The sequence below is a fragment of the Pongo pygmaeus genome, chromosome 22 (assembly GCF_028885625.2).
Source record: "Pongo pygmaeus isolate AG05252 chromosome 22, NHGRI_mPonPyg2-v2.0_pri, whole genome shotgun sequence".
Classification (NCBI taxonomy): Eukaryota; Metazoa; Chordata; class Mammalia; order Primates; family Hominidae; genus Pongo; species Pongo pygmaeus.
In genome coordinates, this window is record NC_072395.2 from 33,714,201 (window position 1) to 33,740,700 (window position 26,500).

General features: G+C 34.9%; 1 protein-coding gene across 5 annotated transcripts in view; it reads left to right on the top strand.

Moving 5' to 3' along the window:
• The window catches only part of NCAM2 (neural cell adhesion molecule 2), a 564,569-nt gene that overhangs the window by 221,196 nt on the left and 316,873 nt on the right, over positions 1 to 26,500 (top strand). Inside the window, exon 1 of one of the 5 annotated variants that reach the window (XM_054468803.2) lies at positions 2,816 to 2,945. The exons of the other annotated variants lie outside the window; for them this stretch is intronic. Coding sequence (XP_054324778.1) covers positions 2,816 to 2,945 — 130 coding nt within the window. Of the gene's footprint in view, positions 1 to 2,815; positions 2,946 to 26,500 lie in introns of those variants that run through there. 5 annotated transcript variants of the gene reach the window in all.

Sequence of the window (26,500 nt, forward strand, 5' to 3'; positions counted from 1 at the left end):
AACTTTAAATATAGGAAGACACTCCCCTCCCCAAATAGTAAAATATCATATAACTCATATGCATAAAATTGGCTGACCACTAAATATTATAGTTGAATGTAAACTGCATATTATCAGGGCAATACAGATGCTTTAGTCTCTTCCTTTTCATATGCCTTGTCAAGAAGAATTAAACAGAAGCTCTGAAACATTGAGTTAATTGTGCTTTTTAATGGGTTCTGTAAAACAGGTATGACTGTCATTCTTCCAACTTAAATAAGCAAAACTATGCCTATGAATTATTAAATAACTGTTTAATACATTATTAAATTTTTGTGTCTGTGAACTTGAGTAACCAAATTAATTGAAATGCTGTGTTAGATCATAAGCCCCTTTGAAGTTAGTTACAATCAGTTGCTAGAAAGAATTTTCCAATATATATTGAAAATATACCAAGCTATAAATATTTCCACGGTATAAATTACAATAAAAAATGTTCAAAGTGTGGAATGTAACAATGGACAATGGTGTAAGACCTTGAGTCAACTGACAATGAATAAAATAGAACATATTAAAAATATGTTTTAATTATCACTTCAAACCATTTAAATGTCTTTAGACTAATAAAATCCAATCTGTACTAGGCAGCAGGGGAGGGTGGAATTGATGTCTCTGTTGTAGTATTAATACCAGTTAGAAGACTTTGTAATATTTAGAGCCCAGGTGGGCTGACATCTACAAAATGTCATAATTTTATTTCTTGTTTTCAATGTTAGGATGACCTTGGGTAAAAGACAGCATCTTTTTATTTTAGCTTCTTTATGGTAAAATATACATGGTTGTAAGTTTCAGCTTTTATTCAGTGGGTTTATTTGATGATATCAGATTCTGATTCTAAAACCGTGAAAACCTGAAAGGTGGAACTGCCTGTGTGGAGATTATTGTAGAGGAGACCTTAAGAAAAAAAAAAAAAATCTTTGACGTTTTCTTCCTGTACCTGCTTAGCTTATAGGCAAAAATCACCATAGAAAAATAAGTGACAATTTAATTCTTAAAATTCACAATATAATTTTCCCATTGCATCATTTTATATCATGCTCAGTAAGTTTTTAGATTCATCCTAAAATTATCTTATATTTATAAATATTTTCTTCTTTTTCTTTGTTCTATGTTCAATAACATAAACCTGGTTGAGATTGGGCTATAAGACTTGTATCCTTAATAGGCAGGGATTGAACAGGATCATTTTTTTTTAACTTGGACTGGCACATTGATGCCTCATCTGCGTTGTGATTTAATGTAAAAATAATTCTGAATCTGTGAAATATATTGATTTTTTACTTTAATGTGATTGCTTTATCGACACCTTGATGTTCCCCACTCTCAGAATCCTATTAAGAGATAACTTTGAGAACATCAAATGGTAATGGTCCCTAGGCTAAGATCAGGAATTTATTGCCATTTCTAGAGTTGATAATGGGTTTAACTTGGGTTTTATTTATTTACTTATGAGATGGGTCTTGCTCTGTCACCCAGGCTGGAGTGCAGTGGCACGATCACAGCTCACCACAGCCTCGAACTTCTAGACTCAAGTAATCCTCCTGTCTCAGCTTCCCAGATAGCTCCGACTATAGATGTACAACACAATGCTCAGTTAATTTATTTATTTTTATTTTTTTCATAAAGACCGGGTCTTGCTATGTTTTCCAGTCTGAAATCCCTTGACCTCCCGAAGTGGTGGGGTTCAGGTGTGAGCCACCATGCCCGGCCTAGCTTGGGTTTTAAAGTATAGTGAGGCATCTGGTATGGGTGGGAGCTTGTGCTGGTCACATGAGGCAGGATGGGAAATGGGCAGGGAGACTTGCAGCTAGACATGGAAGTGGGTCCATCAACAAAGGTATAGGTTATTGCAGAGGTTGTCTGTTATAAAATGCTATTCTTTTATAGTCTGCTATCATGAAAGCTCTGATTGTCTGCTCTGTGTTAAAAAATTAAAAGATATGTGTGTTCTACACATAAGACAGAATATACAAGGGCTGAGTAGTGTCCCTCAGAAAACTGAGAAGAAGAAACAGTGGCAGACACTAGCCGAGTCTTGCTATGTTCCCCAAAAATGGTACTTGCCACATTATTGCTTTCCCCTCAACCCCCAAAGACAGTAACATGGCATTATGGCAAGATATTGTGACTAAAACATCCTAGAAAACCTGTCCAAGCACATACTTAGAATTTCTTAGCAATATGTCAGGATTAGTATGGGATTGGAAGGGCTGGCCGACTTTCCATTGTGGAAGTCAAGAGCTCATACGCTATAATGTGTCTTAGAGGAGGACATAGAAAATAAACAATGGCTTTTCATGCCGTGAAATAATGGAAATGCATTGATAGATCAAACTTCAATGTGCAATACATTGTTTTCTCTTATCTCTAATCAAATACATGTTACATTGAGACATTTTATTAGAAAAATGGGTTAATTTGGCAAGACTGTATCCATTGCTAAATATTGCCTCTTTTGTACTTACTGAACTTAGGCAATAGATTGAAAACATAAAAGGTTAAAATACAGTGTTTATTTACAAACGGAAATAATTCTAAACTACCTGATCATTTGAGGTTCATAACCTGAAAACACTTTAGTCACCTAGATTCTATAAGCTGAGGAATTAATTTATTTAACAATTTTCAAAATACTGAGATATTTAAGAGCACCAGGACACTCCATGACATATTTACTGTAAGAATTCTTCATGAAGTACAAGTAATTAAAAACTCAAGGAGTGTAAGAGACTTAAAGAACAATTTCTTCTTTCAGAGTTATTTGAAGAGTACCACGATGGTGAGATCTGATTCAGGAGGACAAGTTTACCTTGGTTATCACAACAGGCAAGGTCTCTTTGTTGACTGGAAATACAGCGAAGCACTTTATCTTGAAGAAGGGCAACCAGAGACTTATTATAGGTCAGGTCAGCTGGACCGTTGCCCAGGGCTGTAATCTATAGGGAATGTCAAAATGTCATTAAAAGGCAATGGGGTGGAGAACATCTTATTTACTAGAACTCCCCTAGAGGGAGAATGTGTCTTGTAGTTCAAAGGGATACTTTGATAAATTACCAGTGGTGTGGGGTAAGGCAGAGGAGGGGGAGAGTTGGGAGGGTTGGAAATGGGAGAAGCCACTAGACTGGATGCCAAGGTAGCTTCCATATAGGAGAAGTACAGGAGTTTACTAATACTGTCCCCAAACACACACACACACACACACACACACACACACACACACGGGTTAGTATTATCAAGTATTTCCACCAGCAATTTATTTCATAAATTGCTAAATACATTTTAAGAATCTTAAACTCTGTACTAAATAAACCTACAGATTAAATACTATTTTTAAAATTATACCTTTATTTGGATTCAGTTCCAAGGTCAACACCATCTCCTTCCCGAATACGAACTTAGCAGTTCTTGAGCCATTTCATCTAAAAAGCACAGAAACTTCTTGCTTAACAAAAGCGTGTCTGACTTCCAGCAAATTATTTTTATTAGGAGAAACAAAATACTGTGCTATTTACCAGGAACTGTGATACTTCATTTATACACACACTTTATTTAATCCTTACCATGACCATAGATGACTTACATATGCTAAGAGCCAGGACTCTAGTCCAATTCAAATCTGTCTGACCCCAGAATCCTTAGCATTTTTTATGTGTTTCTGGAAATAGCCTTACCATAAACCGCAGTTGCACTTTTTACCACCTAATGTGTTAGTGGGAATTATTTTATTATTTCTTTCAGTTACAGAAAATAACTAGGCTAAGTATACTGAAATATGGAATACATGCTGCAGGAAAAACAAACAACACAACAACAACAAAACAAAACAGAAAAACAGGGCACACGTTTTCCAAAAGAACAACTTGGTCCAACATTGAAGTGCTGTTAGTTTGCTCTATGCTGTGGTCACTGCTTCTTTCCACATGTCCCTTTCGTTTATTTCTCTCATGGAATATTGGCTTCCTTTGTTCCTTATCTCCTATGGTAGAAATATACTGTCCACTGCAGCCTGAGAGTTTCTGTCCTGGCTTGACTATACGCTTCTGAGGATAGGAACTTGTCAAGTCCTGTTAACCCTGATTCCCAATTCTTTACCTCAACTACTGGCAAAGATTTGGAAATCTGGATCTATTGTACATTGGTGATGGGAATGTAAAATAGTTCAGCCACTAGTGAAATCTGTTTGGAAGTTTCTTATAAAACTAAATGTGCAAATACCCATATAACCCAACGATTTCATGCTTGGGCATATATTCTAGAGAAATGATAGCATACATTCACACAAAACCTCTACAAAAATGTCCATAGCAGGTTTATTTGTAATAGCCAAAAACTGGAATCAACCCATATGTCCTTCAAGAGGTGAATGGTTAAATAAACTGTAGAGAATACATATCACCGAATATTAGTAATAAAAAGTAATAAACTAAACTTGCAACAATTTGGATGAATTTTCCGTGAATTATGCAGAATGAAAAAATCCAATTCAAAAAAGTTGTATATTGTATAATTCTACTTATCTAAAATGTTTCAGACGGTAACATTTACGAGATGAAGAACAGATTATTGGTTGTCAATGGTTAGCGACATCAGAGGGGCAAGTGAGAAGGAAATGAGTGTGAGTACAAAATGGCAAGAAGAGAGATCCTTGTGATGTTGGCAGTGTTTGGTGTCATGCCTGTGACTATGGTGGTAGACATGGAAAGATGTACAGATGATAAAATTGTAGAGAGATTAATACACACACCCATACACACATACAAATGAATACAGGTAAACCTGGGGAAAGCTGACTAAGATAGGTGGGTCATATCAGTGACGATATCATGGTTGCGATACTATAGTTTTGCAAAATGTTATCACTGGAGGAATTGGACAAAATGTACATGAGGTATCTCTATATTGCTTCTTATATTGGTATGTAAATCTGCAATTATCTGTGCTTTTTTTTTTTTTTTTTGAGATGGAGTCTTGCTCTGTCACCCAGGCTGGAGTGCAGTGGCGCGATCTTGGCTCACTGCGAGCACCGCCTCCCAGGCTCACGCCATTCTCCTGCCTCAGCCTCCTGAGTAGCTGGGACTACAGGCACCCGCCACCACGGGGGCTAATTTTTTTTATTTTTAGTAGAGATGGGGTTTCCGTGTTAGCCAGGATGGTCTCGATCTCCTGACCTCATGATCCGCCCACCTTGGCCTCCCGAAATGCTGGGATTATAGGCATGAGCCACTGCGCCCGACCTATCTGTGCTTTTAAAATGTAGATCACTAACTAGTTGTCCCCCAAATGAGTGAATGTATGAATGAACGAATGAGTATTTAGTTGCCTGTTAATCTATAAGGAATTATGACTCATCTTCTTTTTTACTTTTTAATTGATGACCTAAAATTACATTTAGATTTGCTAGATTCATTCATACCAGCTATAGCAAATAGAAAGGGGAGCATTTTTCTAATGGTAATGACATGGATAGTGTATTTAACTTCTAACGTTAATACTAAGTTTTAAGGGGGCAACTATTGACTAAAGGTTAAGCTAGAGTTTAAATTATTTTAGAGCTAAAGTCACAGTTTTTGATAGATGATTCCCAATATTAAACAGATTTATGAATAGCATTATAATATTGGTAAGTTATTTAATATGTGATATATAGTTCATGATCTCTTACCAATGTACTAGGAAACTACATTGCCCAAATTCTGAGTAATGCATACTTTATCAAGAATTTTCAAGATAAAAGCACTGGGTAGATGCTATTAGGAATAATGCTTTAGAGATATGTCACATTACAGTATTTTTATGCCTTTTACACCTAAAAGGAATCCTGTTCTTCTGTCTACGGTTCTCCAAAGACTCAGGCCCATTTGAAAAACATTCTGTTAGTATTCAGGTTTTATATGAACATGGCTACCCATTTTGTTATAATGTTATATTAACATATGGATATAACATCAACTGAAAACATAAAATAACAAGTTATACTCCAAGTACTTATAAAGAAGTACATAATCTGCTCTTTGATATCTCTTATAAAATAAAACCTGCCTAATGTAAACATACACATAGTATTTAGGGGTGATAGGAGGACGTTCCAGGCCTTCCAATCATAGACCTTTTGATCAATTCAGATCAACATAACTGAATATTTAACAACCACATTTTGACGCTTGACAGTAAGTACACATTTTTTCCTTGAAACCTTTGTGATTCATTTTGGAGGACAGTACCTGAACACCAACTTTTACTTTAAGTTCAACCTGGTAAGACATAACCAAACTAAACTCTAAATGTTTATTTTTGTTGCTTCTCTGAATGAATTTCACTCATACTAAAGATGTGTAGGAAGTTGAGCTCATGGTGTTGTGTGGGAGTATTTTGTGCTTTCCACTTATTTTTGTGTAGCTTTCCAGTTTTTGAGAATTACAGTCTTTCCAAGTAAAGAATTTTATGAAAAATGTTTATAGATTGAGATTGTTGAAATAAGCATGGTAATTACCCATTTTCTGCATTCTTTAGTAATGTCAGTATTTCTAAATAGCAAGCTCCATTATTCTTTCCATGATATCTCATTTTGGAGAAGCACTTATTAAATTTTGCAAAGCTTAGTGAAAACTTAATTTGAGTAGGGTCACATATGTAATATGGGTGCCAGGATAATTGGCCAATTAACTGCAATGCCTTAAGATTTGATTTCTTCTTACCAATCCAAGTAATTGTCTTTAACTCCTTAGGGACTCCTAAGTGGTGTTTCTTGAGAAAATACAGGATGTGCTATCAGCACAAGGCTTTATAAGGAAGAACTACTTACAATCAAGTTTTAGACCCTCAAATATATTTGACATGTAATTTGGGCAGAGATAGTCAATAAATAACTCGTGTGTTTTGACTGTGTGCTAGACATTTCTCTGGTATCAGGGGGAATAGATATATATATTCCATATATATATACACACTATATATACACATATATGTAATATATATCCATATAGGTATATATGTGTATCTAATATACTTATATGTATATATATGTGTATATATGGTTGAACAGAATTATTACTGCCTCAAATACAGCAACAAAAATGAAAAGGAAATTAGGATTGTCTTATTAGAAGGACTTAAACTCTGATATAATTAATTTTAGCTTAAAGTAGTACTAAAAGAAACTCTTGGCAAGTGGAGTGATGTAATCCTGGAAATATGCTGATTTTAGAAGTCTTTTGAATACATTTAGGGACATGAAATATTGAAGGTCAGAGGCTGGTACTGAAGTTTTACTGATCATTTCATTTGTGATGATCAAAGCCTTAAAAAATTGTGACAGTGGAAATATGGTGCTGTATTGGGAGCCAAACCAGATGCTCCATGACTAGTGAAGTTATATGCATAAAATTATCTGTATATGCATGTGCTCATCATTATGCAAAGAGTAAAGCATACTGCATCAGAACCTTTCAGAATACAATGATTTTGGCAATGCTGTATGGAACACAGTCATAGAGATGTACTCATGTTAGAGCAGCAACATTGTTGAGGTATTTGAAGAATACATATAAAGATCATTTTTAACACAGAAAGTTTACTAAATAATAATTCTTAAATGTTGCCCTAATAAATAGAGTTCATACATGTTTTCAGTCTCTTCAAGAGTATATATGTGCCTGTAATCCCAGCACTTTGGAGTCCGAGGTGGGCAAATCTCTTGAGGTCAGGTGTTCAAGACCAGCCTGGCCAACACGGTGAAACCTCACCTCTACTAAAAACAAAAATGAAAACAAAATTAGCCGGGCGTGGTGGTGCAAGCCTGTCATCCCAGCTACTCGTTAGGTTGAGGTAGGAGGATCGTTTGATCCCGGGAGGCAAAGATTGCAGTGAGCCGAGATCATGCCACTGCACTGCAGCCTAGGCGACAGAGCAAAGATTCCTTTTCAAAAAAGTAAATAAATAAACAGAGTAAACGCGTGCGCACGCGCGCGTGTGTGTGTGTATATGCATGCATGCCTGTGTGTATGTGTATGTGTTGTAAGATGTTTGATGAAGATTCTTTTCATGAACAGAAAAGAAACAATATTGTTTAACTCCTTTTCCTGCCTGTTTCCACTTGGATGGGAAAATATATAAATAGTACGGTAACAGGAGAGCTAAAATTTAATATGAGCTGAATTTGAATGCTGATAAAATATTCTTTTATAACTAAAATAGTCACTGTTTAAGGAGCTTCAAGGAAAGCTAGACCTGTTCTTTCAAAGACATGAGACAATATATTTATCAGGACTTTGGGTCTCAGTTTTACTGTACCCAAGGCAATTTTTGACATGTAATTTGGGCAGAGATAGTCAATAAATAACTAGTGGCTTTTGACTATGTGCCAGGCACTATTCTGGGCAACAGGAAAATATCAGATAGTCAAAATCCCAGACCCTTAATTATCTGGCACGAAGAGTCTCTAACATCTGGGAAAGAAAATACAACAAAAAACAGAAGTAGAAAAATCACAGTGAGTAAATGGAGTATGTGGGGGGAAGGGTGGATTAAAAACTAGAGCAGATGTAGGGTACTGCTGTGTTTTCAGGGATCATAATTAATCACATTTTTTCTTCCCCTGTGAGTTACAAACCAGCTGAGAAATAGACATGGAGTTGGACAGATGGAGAACAAAACTTTAGCTTTATTACTGCTAAAACTGGTTGGAAGGACATGACCTAGATACGTGGCCACAATCTGGTGTTCTAATACTTGCTCTCTGAGTTGAACTTCTCCATACAAAACTACAGCTTGCCCCAGTAGCATTACTGTGAGATTAGGGAACATAGCCAAATGCATTGTCCTGTCCTTAGCCAGGGGCTGAACCACACATGCCCAGTTCCTTCTCTCTAGCTTATCAATTATATCTCATCCATCCTGATTATGGTGAATAAGGGGGTTTAGGGATAGGTAGACATGTTGTTTCAATACATGACCTTGGTTAGGATTTGAATGAGGATTTCTTTCCTCTGGAAATATAAAGAGAGTTTGCTTCAGGTTCCCTTGGGTACGGGTAGGAAAACCCTGGGTAATAGGCCAGAGCTACATGACACAAATTAAAAGAAAAAAAAAATCATAAGGTCTTTAGCAAGTGTCTCCTGGTTGAAGCAGGTAACTTGGAAACCTTGGTTGAAGTTTTGTCTGTTAACTCAGGGCAAGTGATTATCTTTGGCAATCATAAACTCCCCAAAGAAACAAAGCTGTTTTTTAAGCTTAGAAGGACTAGCAGTGTAATGATTGAAGGTATAAGGGGTATACATAGCACAGGATAAATGCTGAGGGTGCCAGGGAGTTTTTCTCTGGGTAGAAAATCCAGTTTTTGCTGTCATGGTATGTGAGACAGTCAGACAAGAAGTAAAGAAGTAAACAGTATATCTGATATTTGATCACAATCATAACACACCATACCACCAGGTCTTTGCTGTTGCTCAGTACAAGCAACACTTATGGAAAATCAATGCTTAGGTAAAGTACATATAGTGGTCTAAGTCTGTGCACAAACCCTAGAGCACAAAGTCCAAAAACAAGAGCGTGCAAGACAGCCCATCTAGCCTAGAAACATAGAATAAAGATTCCTAGTGAGTATATGTTACTGGTACCTAATTAATATTTGGGCATACATTTTTATTTCTCAGATTTACTTAATTATGTCTCTGTTGCAGAAGTGAAAGTTTGAAAGGTGCTATAGAAATGAAAGAAAATCTTAAAAACTAGTTTCTACATGTAGTAGGGAGAATTCTGAAAGTGGTTTCTCAAGATTCCCATACTTTGGTTATTCAATCACACACAAATCTAGGTACTGCTAGGAAGGGACTTTGAAGGTAGAATTAATTAATTCAATAATTGATTTTAAACTAGGGAGATTATCCTGGATTATCCAGGTGGGTCCAGTGTAGTCACATCAGTGTTTACAAGCAGCAGAGGAACCTAATGGGTCAGTCAGATAAATGCCTCAAAAAATAATGGCAGAGGCGCGTTGATGCAGAAGGGGAGGGCGGAGGGAGTCAAAAGTAAGAGAAAGACGCCACCACATCTGCTAGCATTGAAGACGGGACCGAAAACGGGATGGAGGTGGCTTTGGGAAGATGACAGGAATCACAGGCTGAATGCTGGGAGGAAAATGGAAACCTCAGCCCCACAACCACATAGAACCAAATTCTGTAAACAGCCATAGAATCTCCAGAATGAAATGCATTCCTGTCAGCACCTTGATTTTGGCCCTGTGCAGAGGGCTAGCTGTTCGGTATTGTCCCCATACTTGTGACTCACAGAAACTGTGAAATAATAAATGGGTGTTGTTTAAGCTATTAAGTGTGTGGTCATTTATTATGGCAAAAATAGAGAACACTTTGCACAAATGCGTTTAGGATATTCTATTAGGTAGGGCTTACTTGGACTTGTGAGCATGGCCTATGAGCTGATCCAAGAGCTGTTCAAACAGTCCAGTGCATAGTAAAGCTAAGTTACCAGATTCCATCTAGCATATATTGCAATAGAAATAAGAGAATTAGCTCTCACTTTAGAGGTTTGCAACCAAGTATACTCTCCAAAAGCTCAGTTGGTGTTCAATACGGAGGGCCACAAACTAGATAGTGAATGTTTAAGTTAAAGGTTGTGGTAGGCAGAATAATGGCCCCAAAGATGTCCATGTGTCTGGAACTGGTAATTATGTTATATGTCAAAAAATAATTAAGGTTGCCAATGGAACTATAATTGTTAATCCTCTGGTCTTAAAATAGAAAGACTATTATATAATAAAAATTAGGTGAGTCCAATGTAACCCCAGGAGTCCTTGAAATAGTTTGAGTGAGATATAACTATGGAAGAAAGGCAGAGATGTGCAACTTTACTGACTTTGAAGACTGGAAAGAGGCCTCTATAACCTGGAAAAGGCAAGGAAGTGAAGTCTCTACTAGAATCTTCAGAAAGGAACACAGCCCTGCTGGCACTTTAATTTTAACTGCTGGGCGCAGTGGCTCATGTCTGTAATCCCAGCACTTTGGGAGACCGAGGTGGGCAGATCACCTGAGGTCAGGTGTTCAAGTCCAGCCTGGCCAACATGGTGAAACCCTGTTTCTACTAAAAATACAAAATTAGCTGGGCATGGTGGCACATGCCTGTAATCCCAGTTACTTGGGAGGCTGAGGAAGGAGAATCACTTCAACTCGGGAGGTGGAGGTTGCAGTGAGCTGAAATCGCGCCATTGCACTCCAGCCTGGGCGATGAGGGTGAAACTCTGTCTCAAACAAATAAATAAGTAAACAAAATAAAAAATAAAATAAATAGGTAAATGAAAATTTTACCCCAGTAAGACTTGTGTCAGACTTCTGACATATGTCAAATACAAATTACAAATTTGTGTTGTTTACCAAGCTTGCCCAACCCGTGGCCCACGGTCCCCGTGCAGCCCAGGATGGCTTTGAATGCAGCCCAACACAAATTCATAAACCTTCTTAAAATGTTATGAGATTTTTTTCTTTGCAATTTTTTTTAGCTCATCAGCTAGTATTAGTGTTAGTGTATTTTATGTGTGGCCCAAGACGATTCTTCTGATGTGGCCCAGGGAAGCCAAAAGATTAGACACCCCTGGACTTGAAAGCCAACAAGATTGTGATAATTTGCTTCAGCAGCAAATAGAAAACTAATACAAAAGTAAGCTGGCTTAAGTACAACTTAAATTGTTTCCACTCAATTTAAAACATTTACAGTCACATGACAGTATTTTAGTCAATCATGGACTGCGTATATGATGGTAATCTCATAAAACTATAATGGAATGAAAATTTCCAATCACCTAGTGTCACTGTAGACTTTATTACATCATAGTGAAAACACATTATTCACATGTTTGTGATGATGCTGATGTAAACAAAGCTACTGTGTTGCCAGTCAATAAAAGCATAGCACATACCTTTATGTATACTGCATAGTACTTGATAATGATGATCAATGTCTTTGTTATAGGTTTAGATGTTTACTACACTATATTTTTATCATTATTTTAGAGTGTACCTTTTCTACTTGTTAAAAAAAAGTTGACTGTAAAACAGCCTCATGCTGGTCTTTCAGGAGGTATTTCAGATGGCAGTTACCATAGGAGATGAAAGTTCTATGCTTGTTATTGCCTCTGAAGACCTTCCAGTGGGACACGGTGTGAAGGTAAAAGACAGTGATATTGATAATTCTGATTCTGATCCTAGGTTAATGTGAGTGTTTGCATCACAGTTTTTAACAAAAAAGATTAAACAGTTAAACCTAAAGAACTTTAAAAGTAGAAAAGAATCTTATAGAATAAGGTTATGAAGAAAGAAAACATTGATGTACAGCTGTACAATGTGTTTGGGTTTCAAGCTATTACGAAAGTCAAAAAGTTAAAAACACCTTTATAAATTAAAAAAAGTTACAGTAAGCTAAAGCTAAATTATAATTAAAAATAAAAATATTTTTTATAAGTTGTTGTAGCCTAAGTATACAGTGTATATAAAGTCTACATTAGTGTATAGTAATGTTCTAGGCCTTCACGTGCACTCACCGCTCATTCATTCAGTCACCCTCAGCAACTTCTAGTCCTGCAAGTTCTATTCATGGTAAATGTCATATACAGGTGTATCATTTTTTCTTAATTTTTGTACTGTGTTTTACTGTATCTGTTCCATGTTTAGATATTCAAATACTTATTATTGTGTTATGATTGGCTGTAGTATTCTGTACAATAATACGCTATAAAAGTTTGTAGTCTAGGGGAAATAGGCTATACCATATAGCCTAGGTTTGTAGTACACTATAGTGTCTAGGTCTGTGTAAGCAAATTCTATGATGTCACATAATGATAAAATTACCTAAGGACACATTTTCCAGAAGGTACCTCCATCATTAAGCAATTCATGACTGTATTTAGTTCAGCTCCTTCAGTGAACTATTCCTCTTATTTCATCCCTTTCATGTATTATACTCGACCTCCTAAATCTATTTCAATTCCAATAATTCTTCAAAATCATACTCCTATGTATTTCATAATTTAATGTGCCCATGAATCACTTTGTTATTATCGTAGAATGTAAATTCTGATTCAAGCTGGGGTGGGGCCTTAGATTCTGCATTTTTTATAAGCTGCTGGTACACAAAGCATACTTTGCTATCCTGAGCTGATAAGATTGCCACAGGTGGCACTAAAGACATAACTTGTTTTATTACACCTTGCTAATATTGCTCTTGACAGATATTTCATATTTTACAAATTGAATTTTTGTGGCAACCCTGCCTTGAGTAAGTCTGTCAGTGCTATTTTTCCAGGGGCATGTACTCACCTCATGTCTCTGTGTGATGTTTCGGTAATTCTTACAGTATTGCAAACTTTCTCACTAATGTATCTGCTATGGTGATCTGTGATCAGTGATCTTTGAAGATAAAATTGTAATTGTTTTGGGGCACCACGAACTGCACTCATATAAGACGGTGAATCCTTCAGTAAATGTTGTGTGTTCCTACTGCTTCATTCATTGGCCATTCCCTCATTTTCTCCCTCTTTTCTGGTCTCCCTATTCTCCAACACATAATAATATTGAAATTTGGTCAATTACCACCCCTACAATGGCCTCCAAGTGTTCAAGTGAAGGAAAGAGTCAAACAGGTCTCTCAATTGAAAACAAAATATACAAGTGATTCACCAAATTTCCCAGGAAGTCGTGTGAAAAGATAAGATAGGCTGAAAGCTATCCTCTCATTTCAAACAGTTAGCCAAGTTGTTAACGAAAAGGAGAGTTATTGGAGGAAATTAAAAATGTTACTCCATTTAACACTTGGGTGAAAAGAACGAAAAACAGCTTTATTGCTAGTACAGAGAAAGTTTTATTAGTCAAGCTAGAAGATCAAACTAGTGGTAATATTCCCTTAAGCCATTGCCTAATCTGGAGCAATACCCTAGTATTATTCAATTTTGCAAAGGCTGTGGGAGCTAGAGAAGAAAAAGTTTGAAACTAGCAGAGGCTGGCACATGGAATTTTTAAAAAGAAGCCATCTTCATAAAAGTGTTAGGTGAATTTGGAAGTAGTGATGGAGAAGCTGCAGCAAGTTATCCAGAAGATCCAGATAAGATCATTGATGAAGATGGCTACAGTAAACAACACATTCTCAATGTAGGTGAAATAACATTCTATTGGTAGGAGATACCACCTATGTGACTTTCATAGCTACAGAGAAGTACATGCCTGGCTTCAAAGCTTCAAAGGATAGATGTCTCTCTTGGTGTGGGGCAGGGGGTGGCTAATGTAGCTGGTGACTAATTTGAAGCCAATGCTTATTTACCGTTTTGAAAGTCTAATGCCCTTAAGAATTATGCTAAATCTCCTCTGCCTGTGCACATAAATGGACCAACAAAGCCTGGATGACAGCACATAGCTTTATAGCATGATGTACTGAATATTTTAAGCCTACAGTTGAGACCTACTACACAAGAAAAAAGATTCCTTTCAAATATTACTGATTATTAATTGACAGTGAATCTTGTCATCCAAGAGCTCTGATGCAGATGTACAAGAAGATAAATGTTGTTTTCATGCCTGCTAAAACAACATCCATTCTACAGTTCATGGATCAAGCAGTAATCTCAACTTTCAAGTCTTATTATTAAAGCAATACATTTCATAAGGCTATAGCTTTTATAGACAGTGATTCCTCTGATGGATCTGGGCAAAGTAAATTAAAAACTTTCTGGAAAGGATTCATCACTCTACATGCCATTAAGAATGTTTATAATGCATGAGAAGAAGTCAAAATGTCATTAGTAACAGGAGTTAGGAATAAGTTGATTCCACCCTTCATGGATGACTTGAGGGGTTCCAAATATCAGTCAGAATGTAACTTCAGATGTGGTGGAAATAAAAAGAGAAAGAGTAAAAGTGGAGCATGACGATCTGACTAAATTGCTGCAATCTTATGACAAAACTTTAACAAACAAGGATTTTCTTCCTATGGGTGAGCAAAGAAAGTGGTTTCTTCAGATGGAATCTACACCTGGTGAAGATGCTATAAACATTGTTGAAATGTGGCAAAGGATTCAGAATATTACTAAAACTTAGTTGATAAAGCAGCAGCAAGTTTTGAGAGGACTGACTCTCATTTTCAAAGAAGTTCTACTGTGGATAAAATGCTATCAAAAACATTGAATCCTATAGATAATTATTTTGTGAAACAAAGAGTCAATGGATGCACCAAACTTTATTTTGTCTTATTTTAAGAAATTGGCACAACCACCTCAATCTTCAGTAACCACTATCTGATCAGTCAGCAGCCATGAACGTTAAAGCAAAACCCTCCACCAGTAAAAAAATATGACTTGTTGAGGTTTAATGATTGTTAGTATTTTATAGCAACAAAGTATGTTTTAATTAAAGTTTGTACATTTTTATTTTAGACAAAATGTTATTGCCCACCTAACAGATTAATGTAAAGTATCAGCATAACTTTTATTTGCACGGGGAAACCAAAAATTTGTGTGACTCACAGTTTTGTGATACATACTTTATTACCAAGGTCTAGAACCTAACCTGCAACTTCTCTGACATATGCCTGTACCTTCAACCTGCCAACCGAGTCCTACAGAAGCATCTCTATATATGTTAAGAAGTGGCTAATAATATATGTATATATAATTTTGTTAACCATTTCTTAAAACTACGTTATATATATAATATATGACTGTATATCAAATATATGTGTTATATATATTAACAAAGACTCACTCTTGGAAAATTATGTAAACTAGAGACTCTAAATTTCTAACTTCCATATTGAGAAAACAATAATTGAGAACTTAAGTAACATTATCAGGATTAGATTTGCTTGTGATAATCTCCAAAACATTACCCTCAAAGTACCCACAGTACTAGGAAAAAATGCTTGGGTACTTTCCTGTTTTGTTTACAAAACAAACTTCTTGATAATTAGCGGTAACTAGGAAAATGTACTGAGACATGAAAATTTCTTCTGTGTTGTACCTTTTTAATTTATGATTTGTCCAATATTCAATACCAATTACAAAACCAAATGAATCTGTCTGATAGTCTGCCTTAGTGCAAAGATCTTCACTTCCTTTTGAAATTCAGAATTCCATCTTTACCCACAGTCATTATCCCCATGGAGAGGTACAGTTAGATGGTGGTTTATGAAATAACTTTCTGGTAATTCCAAGAGATTATTTAAATAAAGCAATGCACACTACTCAGTTTATTCTCTCCGTCACTCATCCTTCTTCCAGGTAATTCACATAATTTTGCTCGAGTCTCAACCCAAGATTTTCATTATTTTCAATCATAAAGGGGCTTTTAAAAAGCAGTATTTATGGTAGAACGATTTATATTCCTTTGGTTCTGTACCCATTAATGGGATTGCTGAGTCGAGTGGTAGTTCTGTTTTAAGTTCTTTGAGAATACTCCAAACTGTTCTCCACAGTAGTTGAACTAATTTACATTCCCACCAGCAGTATGTAAGTGTTTCTTTTTCTCTGAAACCTTACCAGAATCTGTACGTCAAATCCTGGTGACACGCAATTTAATCATGTAACAAACATACCCATGCACCCCCTGAACCTAAAATAAAAGTTGGAAGAAAATAAATACATAAAAAGCAGGATTTAAGTCTCATTCCAGACCCTAAAGCAGAATCCCTGGTGGTAGATCTAAAGCATTATTTTTGTTTGTTTTTGAAAGCTCTCCAGATGATTCTGTTAGTCTGTCAGCTCAGGGTTGAGGTTCCTTTGTCTCTAACGTCACTGCCTAATACAGTAACCACTAGCCAAACGTTAACATGGAACACTGGATGTTTCAGAGTTTGAATTGAGATGTTCTATAAATACAAAAGTGCACCAAATTTTGAAGATTAATGTGAAAAATGAATGTGAAATATCTCATTTAAATTTTGATCATCTATTGACGTACTAACAAGTTTTATATACTTGGTTAAATAAAATATTTTATTTAATTTCTCTTATTTATTTTTATTTTATTCATGTAGCTACTAGAAATTTTAAAATTATATATATGGCTCACACTTACGGCTTGTCTGAGATTTCTATCCAGGACTGGTCTAGAGAGGCATATACTCGTCTAATTCGTTAACTCACAGAGCACCTCTTTCTTCTGCTGTTATTTCACTTTTCCTTTTAACACACTTCAGTGTGCTAGATGCTCAAGTCATCCTCCTGCTACTTTAGTGAATAGTTTTACATCGGGTAAACCAAATCAGCTAACAAAGACGTCTCCAGAACATTCTCTATAGAAATTATATTCTTCTTATTTCTGAAGTTATATTTGAGCTCTGAAAACGATAATGTCATTATGTGTTTCATTGTTGATGGTCATTAGAGTTTCACTACATAAGTGAGCATGATACACACCAATACTCTAAAAGAAAGTGTTGCAGGAGAAATCCTCCTTCCAAAAATAATAATTGAAGAAACAGATTTGTAAGTACTGGTGAAGGAAAAGTAGAAATATATAACCTCCTTTATTTTGGAAAATGTTCGTAGCTTCCTGTGCGTGAGAGGAATATGGCAATCTGTGATTATTTATACAGTAACTATGTTTGTTTTTCCATTCTCTTCTTCATCTGCCTTTTGATTTCTTCTACATATTTCATTTTATTCATATTGTAGAGGATGGGGGAATATAAAGCTTTCAAAACTGTATTTTATCTAGTGAGCTGGACAAATTATTTTACCCTTTTTAGGGTACATAGGAAGGGATTTCCCCCTGAGCCAGTTCACTTTCACTGTATGAGAAAATCTAAAAGAAAACATTATAAACTCTTTAATTCTATTTTTCATTCATTTTCTGGACTCTTTCTTTGTAACGTGCTGTTTTATTGATCCACATGAACCCTGGCTTTTATTAGTAGTATCTATGTGTGTCATTACTTTTAATATTCCTTTTAAAAAAGCAATAATTTTTATAATGAATCCATAAAATCTTGAAGGTTTTATTTTTCATATTTTTATTAAAACCAAAATTATATACATTCTGGGAATGTGTGTGTGTGTATATATATAGATACATATATACACACACGTATATATACATAAACATACACACACATATGTAAACATACTACACATACATATGTACAATATATGACATATAGAGCTAATAGGTATATGACTAATATATGACTAGTACACACAGCACACACACACACACACACACACACACACACGTGCACACACACAAATTTATCATGGTTCTCCAGAGAAACAGAACCAATAGCATGTGTGTGTGTATACACACTTAACATACATAGACACCTGCATCTACATGTATATACCCATACATACAAACACACACACACACCACACACACACATAGAGAGATTTTGAGTTTATATTAAGGATATATATATATGTGTGTGTGTGTGTGTGTGTGTGTGTGTGTGTGTGTAAATATATATATAGAGAAATATACATATATAAATATGTATATATAAATATGAATATATGTACCAGGTCTCACAGCCACATGAGTTAATTCCTTTATATATGTGATATATAATGTATAAAATAATATATAAAGAAAATATTATAAATATAAAGTTATATAATATATATTTATATATTAGATGTACTTCTATATATTAATATATGTGAAGGAATTAACTCATGTGGCTGTGAGAGCTGGCAGTTGTGAAATCTGTAGGGTTGTCTGTCATGTTGGAAAGATTTTTATGGTACAGTCTTGAGGCAGAAATATTTCTTTGGTGAGAAACCTCAGTTTTCCTCTTAAGACCTTCAATTGATTAGATAGGTCCCACTCACATTATTGAGAGTAATTTACTTAAAGTTGAATGTAAATGTTAATAACATATTCAAATGACATATCTTCACAGCAACATTTAGACTTGCTTTTGATTAAAAAATTGATACCATAGCCTAGCCAAAGGGATACATAAAATTAAGCATGTAATTATATTCATATATATGAATGACTTTATTCAGTGTGAACAATTTATAATACAGTGACTATATTCTGAAGTGATTAAGAGCCTCACAAGATAAAGTGAGTAGTTATCTTAATTTTTCATGAAAATCTCATATATATATGTGTACACACACACACACACACACACACACATGTTTGGAGAGAGAGGGATGAAGTCTTTAAGAAGCCAGTGGAGTACTGAATCCCTCCCTCCAAGGCATGCATACATAATTCAACGCTCCCATTCTCTAAGTTATGGAACTTCTATGATAATACAGTTAAAATCAATTCTAATTTTTATATATTTTAGTAAACTTTGTAATAGTGTAATACTGTTGGAAGTAGGCTCCTTAACTAGAATGCAAAAATTTGTGTCATTTGCAATTTTTTAAAAATATGTCCAACTTGAAAGTGCAAATTTAATATACCTGTATAATTGTTGGTAAAATCACATGTTTTTGGAATATATCAGTTAAGACGCATAGAATACAGACAAGTACTAAAGGAAATGTTATTTTGAAACACTCTACAGGTACAGATGGAGCTACCCTACCACCTCGGGGGAAAGTACATAGTATGAATTGAGTTCATTTAGTTTAAAAGTTCTCAATTTTCATGACTTATCTCTCCATGGAAACATCATGATTACATTATGTAGTATACATTGGACTGTAGAATAGTTATATATTTTTGATACAGTCTTACTATAATGAAATGTCAATTAATTTTTATGTATTTGATCTATCAATATATTTAATATATTTGTTTTCCAGCTTTATATTGAAAAGTATATATATGTACATATATATATATATACACACACACACTTGGCTATTTCAATTCATTTTCACATGTTTCTTCAGTGTCACTCACGTTTTAACCCTTCTGCCTTTACTGAAGTTAGATTTTGTAGCAGTGAGCAAGCTAATAAATAGATCTGAACACATGTAATTGTATTCACTAAAACATTAAATTTCCTTATATCTTGTTAATGCCTGTAAAAACACATCATAAAATCTTTTTCATTAATGCCAATTGCACAAAAACTAATTGAGTGAATACAGTGGAATGAAAATATAATGAACTAATTGGTATGTAAATCATTAGGAAGATGAACCTGAAAGATTTAAAAATGGAATAGGTTCAAATTTCTATTAAAGGAAAACTTTCTATTATACACATTTAGGCAGAATCTCATGTATTTTCTATATCCTCATGAAAAATGAGAAAAACTATAGGGAGGAGAACATCACACACTGGGGCCTGTCAGGGGGTTGGGGGGCTAGGTGAGGGGTAACATGAGGAGAAATACCTAATGTAGGTGACAGGTTGAACACCATGGCACGTGTATATCTATGTAACAAAATTGCGCATTCTGCACATGTACCCTAGAACTTAAAGCATAATAAAATGTAACAATTAAAAAAATTATGAACACCCTGTAAATATCCCTTCCCTGTCCCTTTTTACTGAAATTTATTGACATTTAGCAATCAGTTTTTGTTTCCATTAATTAAGGTGTGATGCCGTTAAGCAGGGAAAAAACAAAATCCCCTGGTAAATGTGGATTTGAGTCCCTCTTCTGGTAGAGACTGACTGTGAGGTCACAGGCAGCTCACTACTCTTTGTCAGACTCTAAGAAAGGTAATTTTATAAAAATGAGGAAAATAACATTTTCCATCGAGCTGTGATTTAAAACAATGTATAATTCTTTGCATACAATAAATATTCAATAAGTGGAAGCTATACTATTAGATATATAAATGGCACACTTATATTGTTGATGTTGCCTGAATACATAAATGCGTAGAATATAGTTTATGTCCTGGCATACCAAATTATCTACCTTATAATCCCCTCTGCTTAGTGCTTTACATGTTATATTAATGTCCATAAAAACTTTGATGAGGTAGGAAGGATGATTATCCACAATATTGATAAAGTAACTGGTGTTCAAAAATGCCAAGCAACTCTAATCCCTTCAACCGGAAGTGAGGATTCACATGTGAGACGGTCTATGTCTGTTCCTCTGCAGTGTGACATCTGCTTCTTCCAAACTACTGAAATTATTCATTTAAATTTTATCAGTGTCTGAAAGATCACCAAATCTAATGCTTTTGTATCTGGTTTTGGTTTTGTTCTGTTTTGTTTTAAATTGTCTGGGTGGGGTGGCCCACACCTGTAATCCCAGATAGTTGGGACGCTGACGGGGGAGGATCACTCAAAGCCAGGAATTTAAGACCAGCCTGAGAAACATAGTGATATCCCATCTCTTAAAAAAAAAAAATCTTAAAAATTATCCAGGCATTGTGGTGCTTGCCTATAGTTCCAGCTACTTGGAAGGCTGAGGTGGGAGGATCGCTTGTGCCTAGGAGTTAGTTGGAGGCTAGTGAGCTATAATGGTGCCACTGCACTCCAGCTTCAGTGATAGAGTGAGACCCTGCCTCAAAAAAGTAAATTAAATTAAAAATTAAAAAATAAACTAAGTAAGAAATTGTATTTTATCTCAGGGAGGCACTGAACACTCTGAAAGCACTTTTCTTTCTCTCTCTCTTTTTTTTTTTTTTTTTACTTTATGGTATTTGACATGCCCTTGGATTTCCTCCTCTTTCCCTGGAAGTCAGATCAGTTTGTTGTGAAAATGCATGCTGTGGTAAAAAGACAGTGAATTAAGGAAACAGACCTGCATTAGAATCCTATGATCTTGAGCAAGACACATGCTTCTGAAACTTGTTTTCTCATCAGCGCATAACAATGACACCTATCTTGCAGGGTTAGTATAAAGCTTAAATGGATAACATTTGTCAAGCATCTAACATAATTCACATCATGACATATCACTTCAAAATTTGGTTACATCACATTACATACTTATTTTTGAGATTGTGGCCACAAGGTATATGGGTTTTCTGAAGTTCTACCATGGAACCTTTTTCACCCTGTATATTTTATTTCTGTGGTAAATTTCACCCACACTCATGTTTATAAATATTATTTTATTATTAGGCTACGCATAATCATTCTGCTTTTTTGATCCAGATACATCTTTCTCTTCCTGACTGCCTACTTGACTGTTACATTAGTCTCTGTTCTGTTTCTTCTATTTTATGTCTATTCTTTACCCTTTTCTCAAAATATCCTCTTAATGTATGTATTTTATCTTAACAGAGTTCAAAATTATCAGTGAATATTCATTGCTACCCAAAAGACTAATAGTCAGATATATGACTTTTATATATGAATATATATGTGTGTGTGTGTATATATATATATATACATACACATATATATTCAATTTATTTGAGAATACCTCTGCAACCTATCTTCCTAATTTATTATAACATGTACTTCTCCTGCAGAGGAGCAGAACTGTTTGTTATTTATCCAAAATATTTTGCCCAAATCCTGATTTGCTGGCTACATTTTAAACAGTAGACTTTAAAAAAATAGTCTACTGTTTCTGAAATTAAACCCATTATTCAAGACTAATTCTGATTTTACCCTATAACTAAAGTTATTAAAGCTCCTTCTAAAGAGAATGGTGTCTTCCCTTATACATATTTACTTCTTACATACTCTGTTGATAACTTGTGTGGATTATTATTCTCATTTTCCTTTTATTTTATGCAACACACATATATGCATAGTCATTTAGCAGTTTTAGTCCTCTTACTATTTACTAAACTGCCTTGATTAAATATCATATTGTGTTGAATCACCTTTACATAATTTCTTACATGATTTTTCATTCTATAAATATAAAATTTAATAGGAAATTTCTAGAATCACAAAAATATCCATGCAGTAAAAACAGATTCAATAACATTTAGTATTTTTAAGAGATTTACTCTTATTTTTCGGATTTTTAAATTTCATATCTGTGAGAACCATTATACATGGTCAATAATATGCTTTGAAACTCATTACTATCTAGTTATATTTTCTATAATAAAGTATTTCTTTTCCAATATGTCACAAAGCTCATGATTTCAGGTTATATAAAGGAAATGGAGAATAAATTGCAAGGAAAATATTACCCTTCTTTCTTTCAGGCTAAATATGCATATTTCCATTCAGTAATCGCCAACATAGAGAGTGCCAGTATTAGATTTTTGTGAGCCATGCAGTGCCCTTAAGAATTTATAAAACAGGGAAACATAAAGTTTGAGTGAGTGCACCATGCAATGTTATGTGATATATAGCAGATTTTGTCAGTACTGTGGAAGCAGCCTTGCTCTGAAAGTTCTTTTCCAACTAGAGTTTGATTGAAGCACATGACTGAAAGAGAAAACAGTTATATTAATAAAATTCAGAAGTCAATGCTTTATCTCAAAACACTGCCAAACTGCATACAATATAAACAGAGATAAACTGACATGCCTAAGACGAATAAAACATCATCTAAAAAAAGAAAATAAAGCAGAAAAAGCATTTGCAATCATCACATTTCAAACACAATTGGAGAGGCCTGAAAGATAGTCCATATGAAAGAGAAAGCAATCACGGAACACAGTGCATGGCAAGGTGGGGAGTGGGAGGCCCAGAGCTCTCTAGAACATTTATTATCATTGTGGAGCTCAGAAAGTACTTTTCTTATGAAGCCACTGACACTCGGTTTTCAATCCAGCCATATAAAAGTGTAGCAATTTGAGAGTCAGCACAGAATGTTAAAGACAAAATTTTCCCCCATGGATGTTATCAAATACTGCAAAGTCTTTAAGACTTGAAGGTTTTTCACATTTCCACGCTTCTGTGAATAAGAAAGAAATTTCTCCGAAAAAGAAAAGCAATTTTGTTTGCTGTGAGAGTTAGCGAATGGCCCTCCATTCTGCTTCAGATGTTACTGTATTTCCACTGTGCTTAAGATGTCTTTGTTTTATCCTAAATATACAGAATATTTGAAGATAATCCAGGTAGAATATAAACAAATATGTAGATACTATTCTTTTATCTATAGCTTGTACTTTCAAATAGCTGTCCTTCACCAATGGATTGTTTTAAATAATTGTTTGTACAAAATACTTGCAATCATTGCAAAAGCACATATAAATATATGTAAAATATGTTTTTAGAGGTAATATAAAAGTTTACCTCTAAATTTCACACAACAGTCCTCATTTTATATTATGTACATTCATTAAATCCCAAATAAAATTAATAAAAAGAGAATATTATCTATACAGTGGCAATATTTGGTAAAGTTTCATTTGTAATATATGATTAGCAGACAAAGACTGAACCTGAACAGATGCCCTTATATGGGGAAGCCTATTTAAAATTAATAGCTTTTAATGTTATATGTAGAACCATTGTCCATAGCCTTCCTCTTAGCAATTGTAAAACCATTAAAACCAATGATGAAATAGAAAAGTTAGTTGCATATTACCTTAAAAATTATCAGCTATAAAAGAAAAGTAAGAACTCTGCTTCATTATATGTTAGAATGGCGTGTATGAAATGTTGGCTGCTTTCCAAATCATACAAAACAATTTAGTTTTTGCAGAGGACTTAGAAGTACCTAGCATAAAAGACATGGAATCAGCCCAAATGCCCATCAACAATAGAGTGAAGAAAACGTGGTACATATACACCATGGAATACTATGCAGCCATGGAAAGGAATAGATCATGTACTTTGCAGGAACATGGATGAAGCTGGAAACCATTATCCTCAGCAAACTAACACAGGAGCTGAAAACCAAACACCACATGTTCTCACTTAAAGTGGGAGCTGAACAATGAGAACACATTGACACAGGGCAGGGAACAACACACACTGGGGCTTGTCAGGGGGTTGGGGGAGGGAGAGCATTAGGAAAGATAGCTAATACATACTGGACTTAATACCTAGGTAATGGGTTGATAGGTGCAGCAAACCACCATGGCACATGTTTTTCCATGTAACAAACCTGCACATCCTGCACATGTACCCCAGATCTAAAAAACATACAAAAAAAAACAAGTACCCAACATATATTGTTTATTTTGAAGGTGATGACATTTACATATAAGGCAGTTTATAGAATTTCTCAAAGCTCACATCATGAATTAATGTCATAGTTATATCTCAGTGTGTTAATTAAGTGATGCTAAATAACTTATTACAGGGGTCAGAATATGTATGCATATTTTATCACTAGTACTAGATATAAACCCATTTATTTTATTTAAATTTTAGTTTTATATTCTATTTCATATCTTAATATTTACTCATAAATTTCACCTAAAATTAAAGTTGTAAATTATGCAGCAAATTAAAATTAAATTGAATTTCCAGAAATCACAGCATGTAATAATATTCCAAAATTGATTTGGAATGAGGCCAACACACCAAAGAATTAATGAACATACTTATGTATTGTCATACATAGTAATATCTAAATTGTTCTACCAAAAAGAAACCTGCATTTTTATGTTTATCATAGCACTACTCACAATAGGAAAGACATGGGATCAAGCTAGATGGCTATCGGTAGTGGTGGTACGTACACACCGTGGAATACTAGGCCGCCATAAAAAGAATGAAATCATGTCCTTTGTGGCAACATGGATGCAGCTGGAGGCCATTTTCATAAGCAAATTAACGCAGAAACAGAAAACCAAATGCTGCATGTTCTCACTTATAAGTAAGATATAAACAATGAGCACACACAGACACAAAGATGGGAACAATAGACACGGGATTTCAAAAGCGGGGAGAGAAGAAGGGAGGCAAAGGATGAAAAACTACCTATCGGGTGCTACGTGCACTACTGGGACGACAGGATTATTAGAAGCACAAACCTCAGCATCGTACAAAATACCCATATAACACACCTGCACATATACCCCCAAATTTAAAATTAAAATAAATAAAAATAAAATACTTTAGTTTTGGATTTCAGAATAGGCAACATAAAGGGAAACAGAAACAAATGTATGTGAGTTAGGTTAATATTCATTACCTCAGATTTAATTTTGAGTAAACACAACTAAGAATAACACTTAGAAATCCCTGATACAATTTTTGCCGCAAAGACTAAAGAAGAAGATAGTATTTGAATTTTAGCACAGGTAGTTTTGTTGGACTACATGCCACAATGTCTATTATGTTTATTTCAGAACTAAAAATATATAAAGTACTACCAAACCTTAAAAGTAGCAAGAAAACCACATGCCCTGATGAGATCATAGTCGACTTGCCTTGAACCGTCTGAAGATGTCTGTATCTGTGATTGTTATTCACAAAGGACAGCCTGCTTACAATCAGAGGCTATATTAGTAATGAAGAGTAATAAACAGCAGAGCTTTTGGAATTCTGTGCAAGTATAGTTGAATGACTTTAGAAATGGAGCTCTTATAATTCACACACTGTCCATCTTCACCTAGGAACAACACAAGGGTACTTTAACATTAGAAAGCATATTAATACATTTGACCACTTTCATAGACCAAAGGAGGAAAAATATACATATGATTATCGAAGTTGATGGAAGAAGAGAA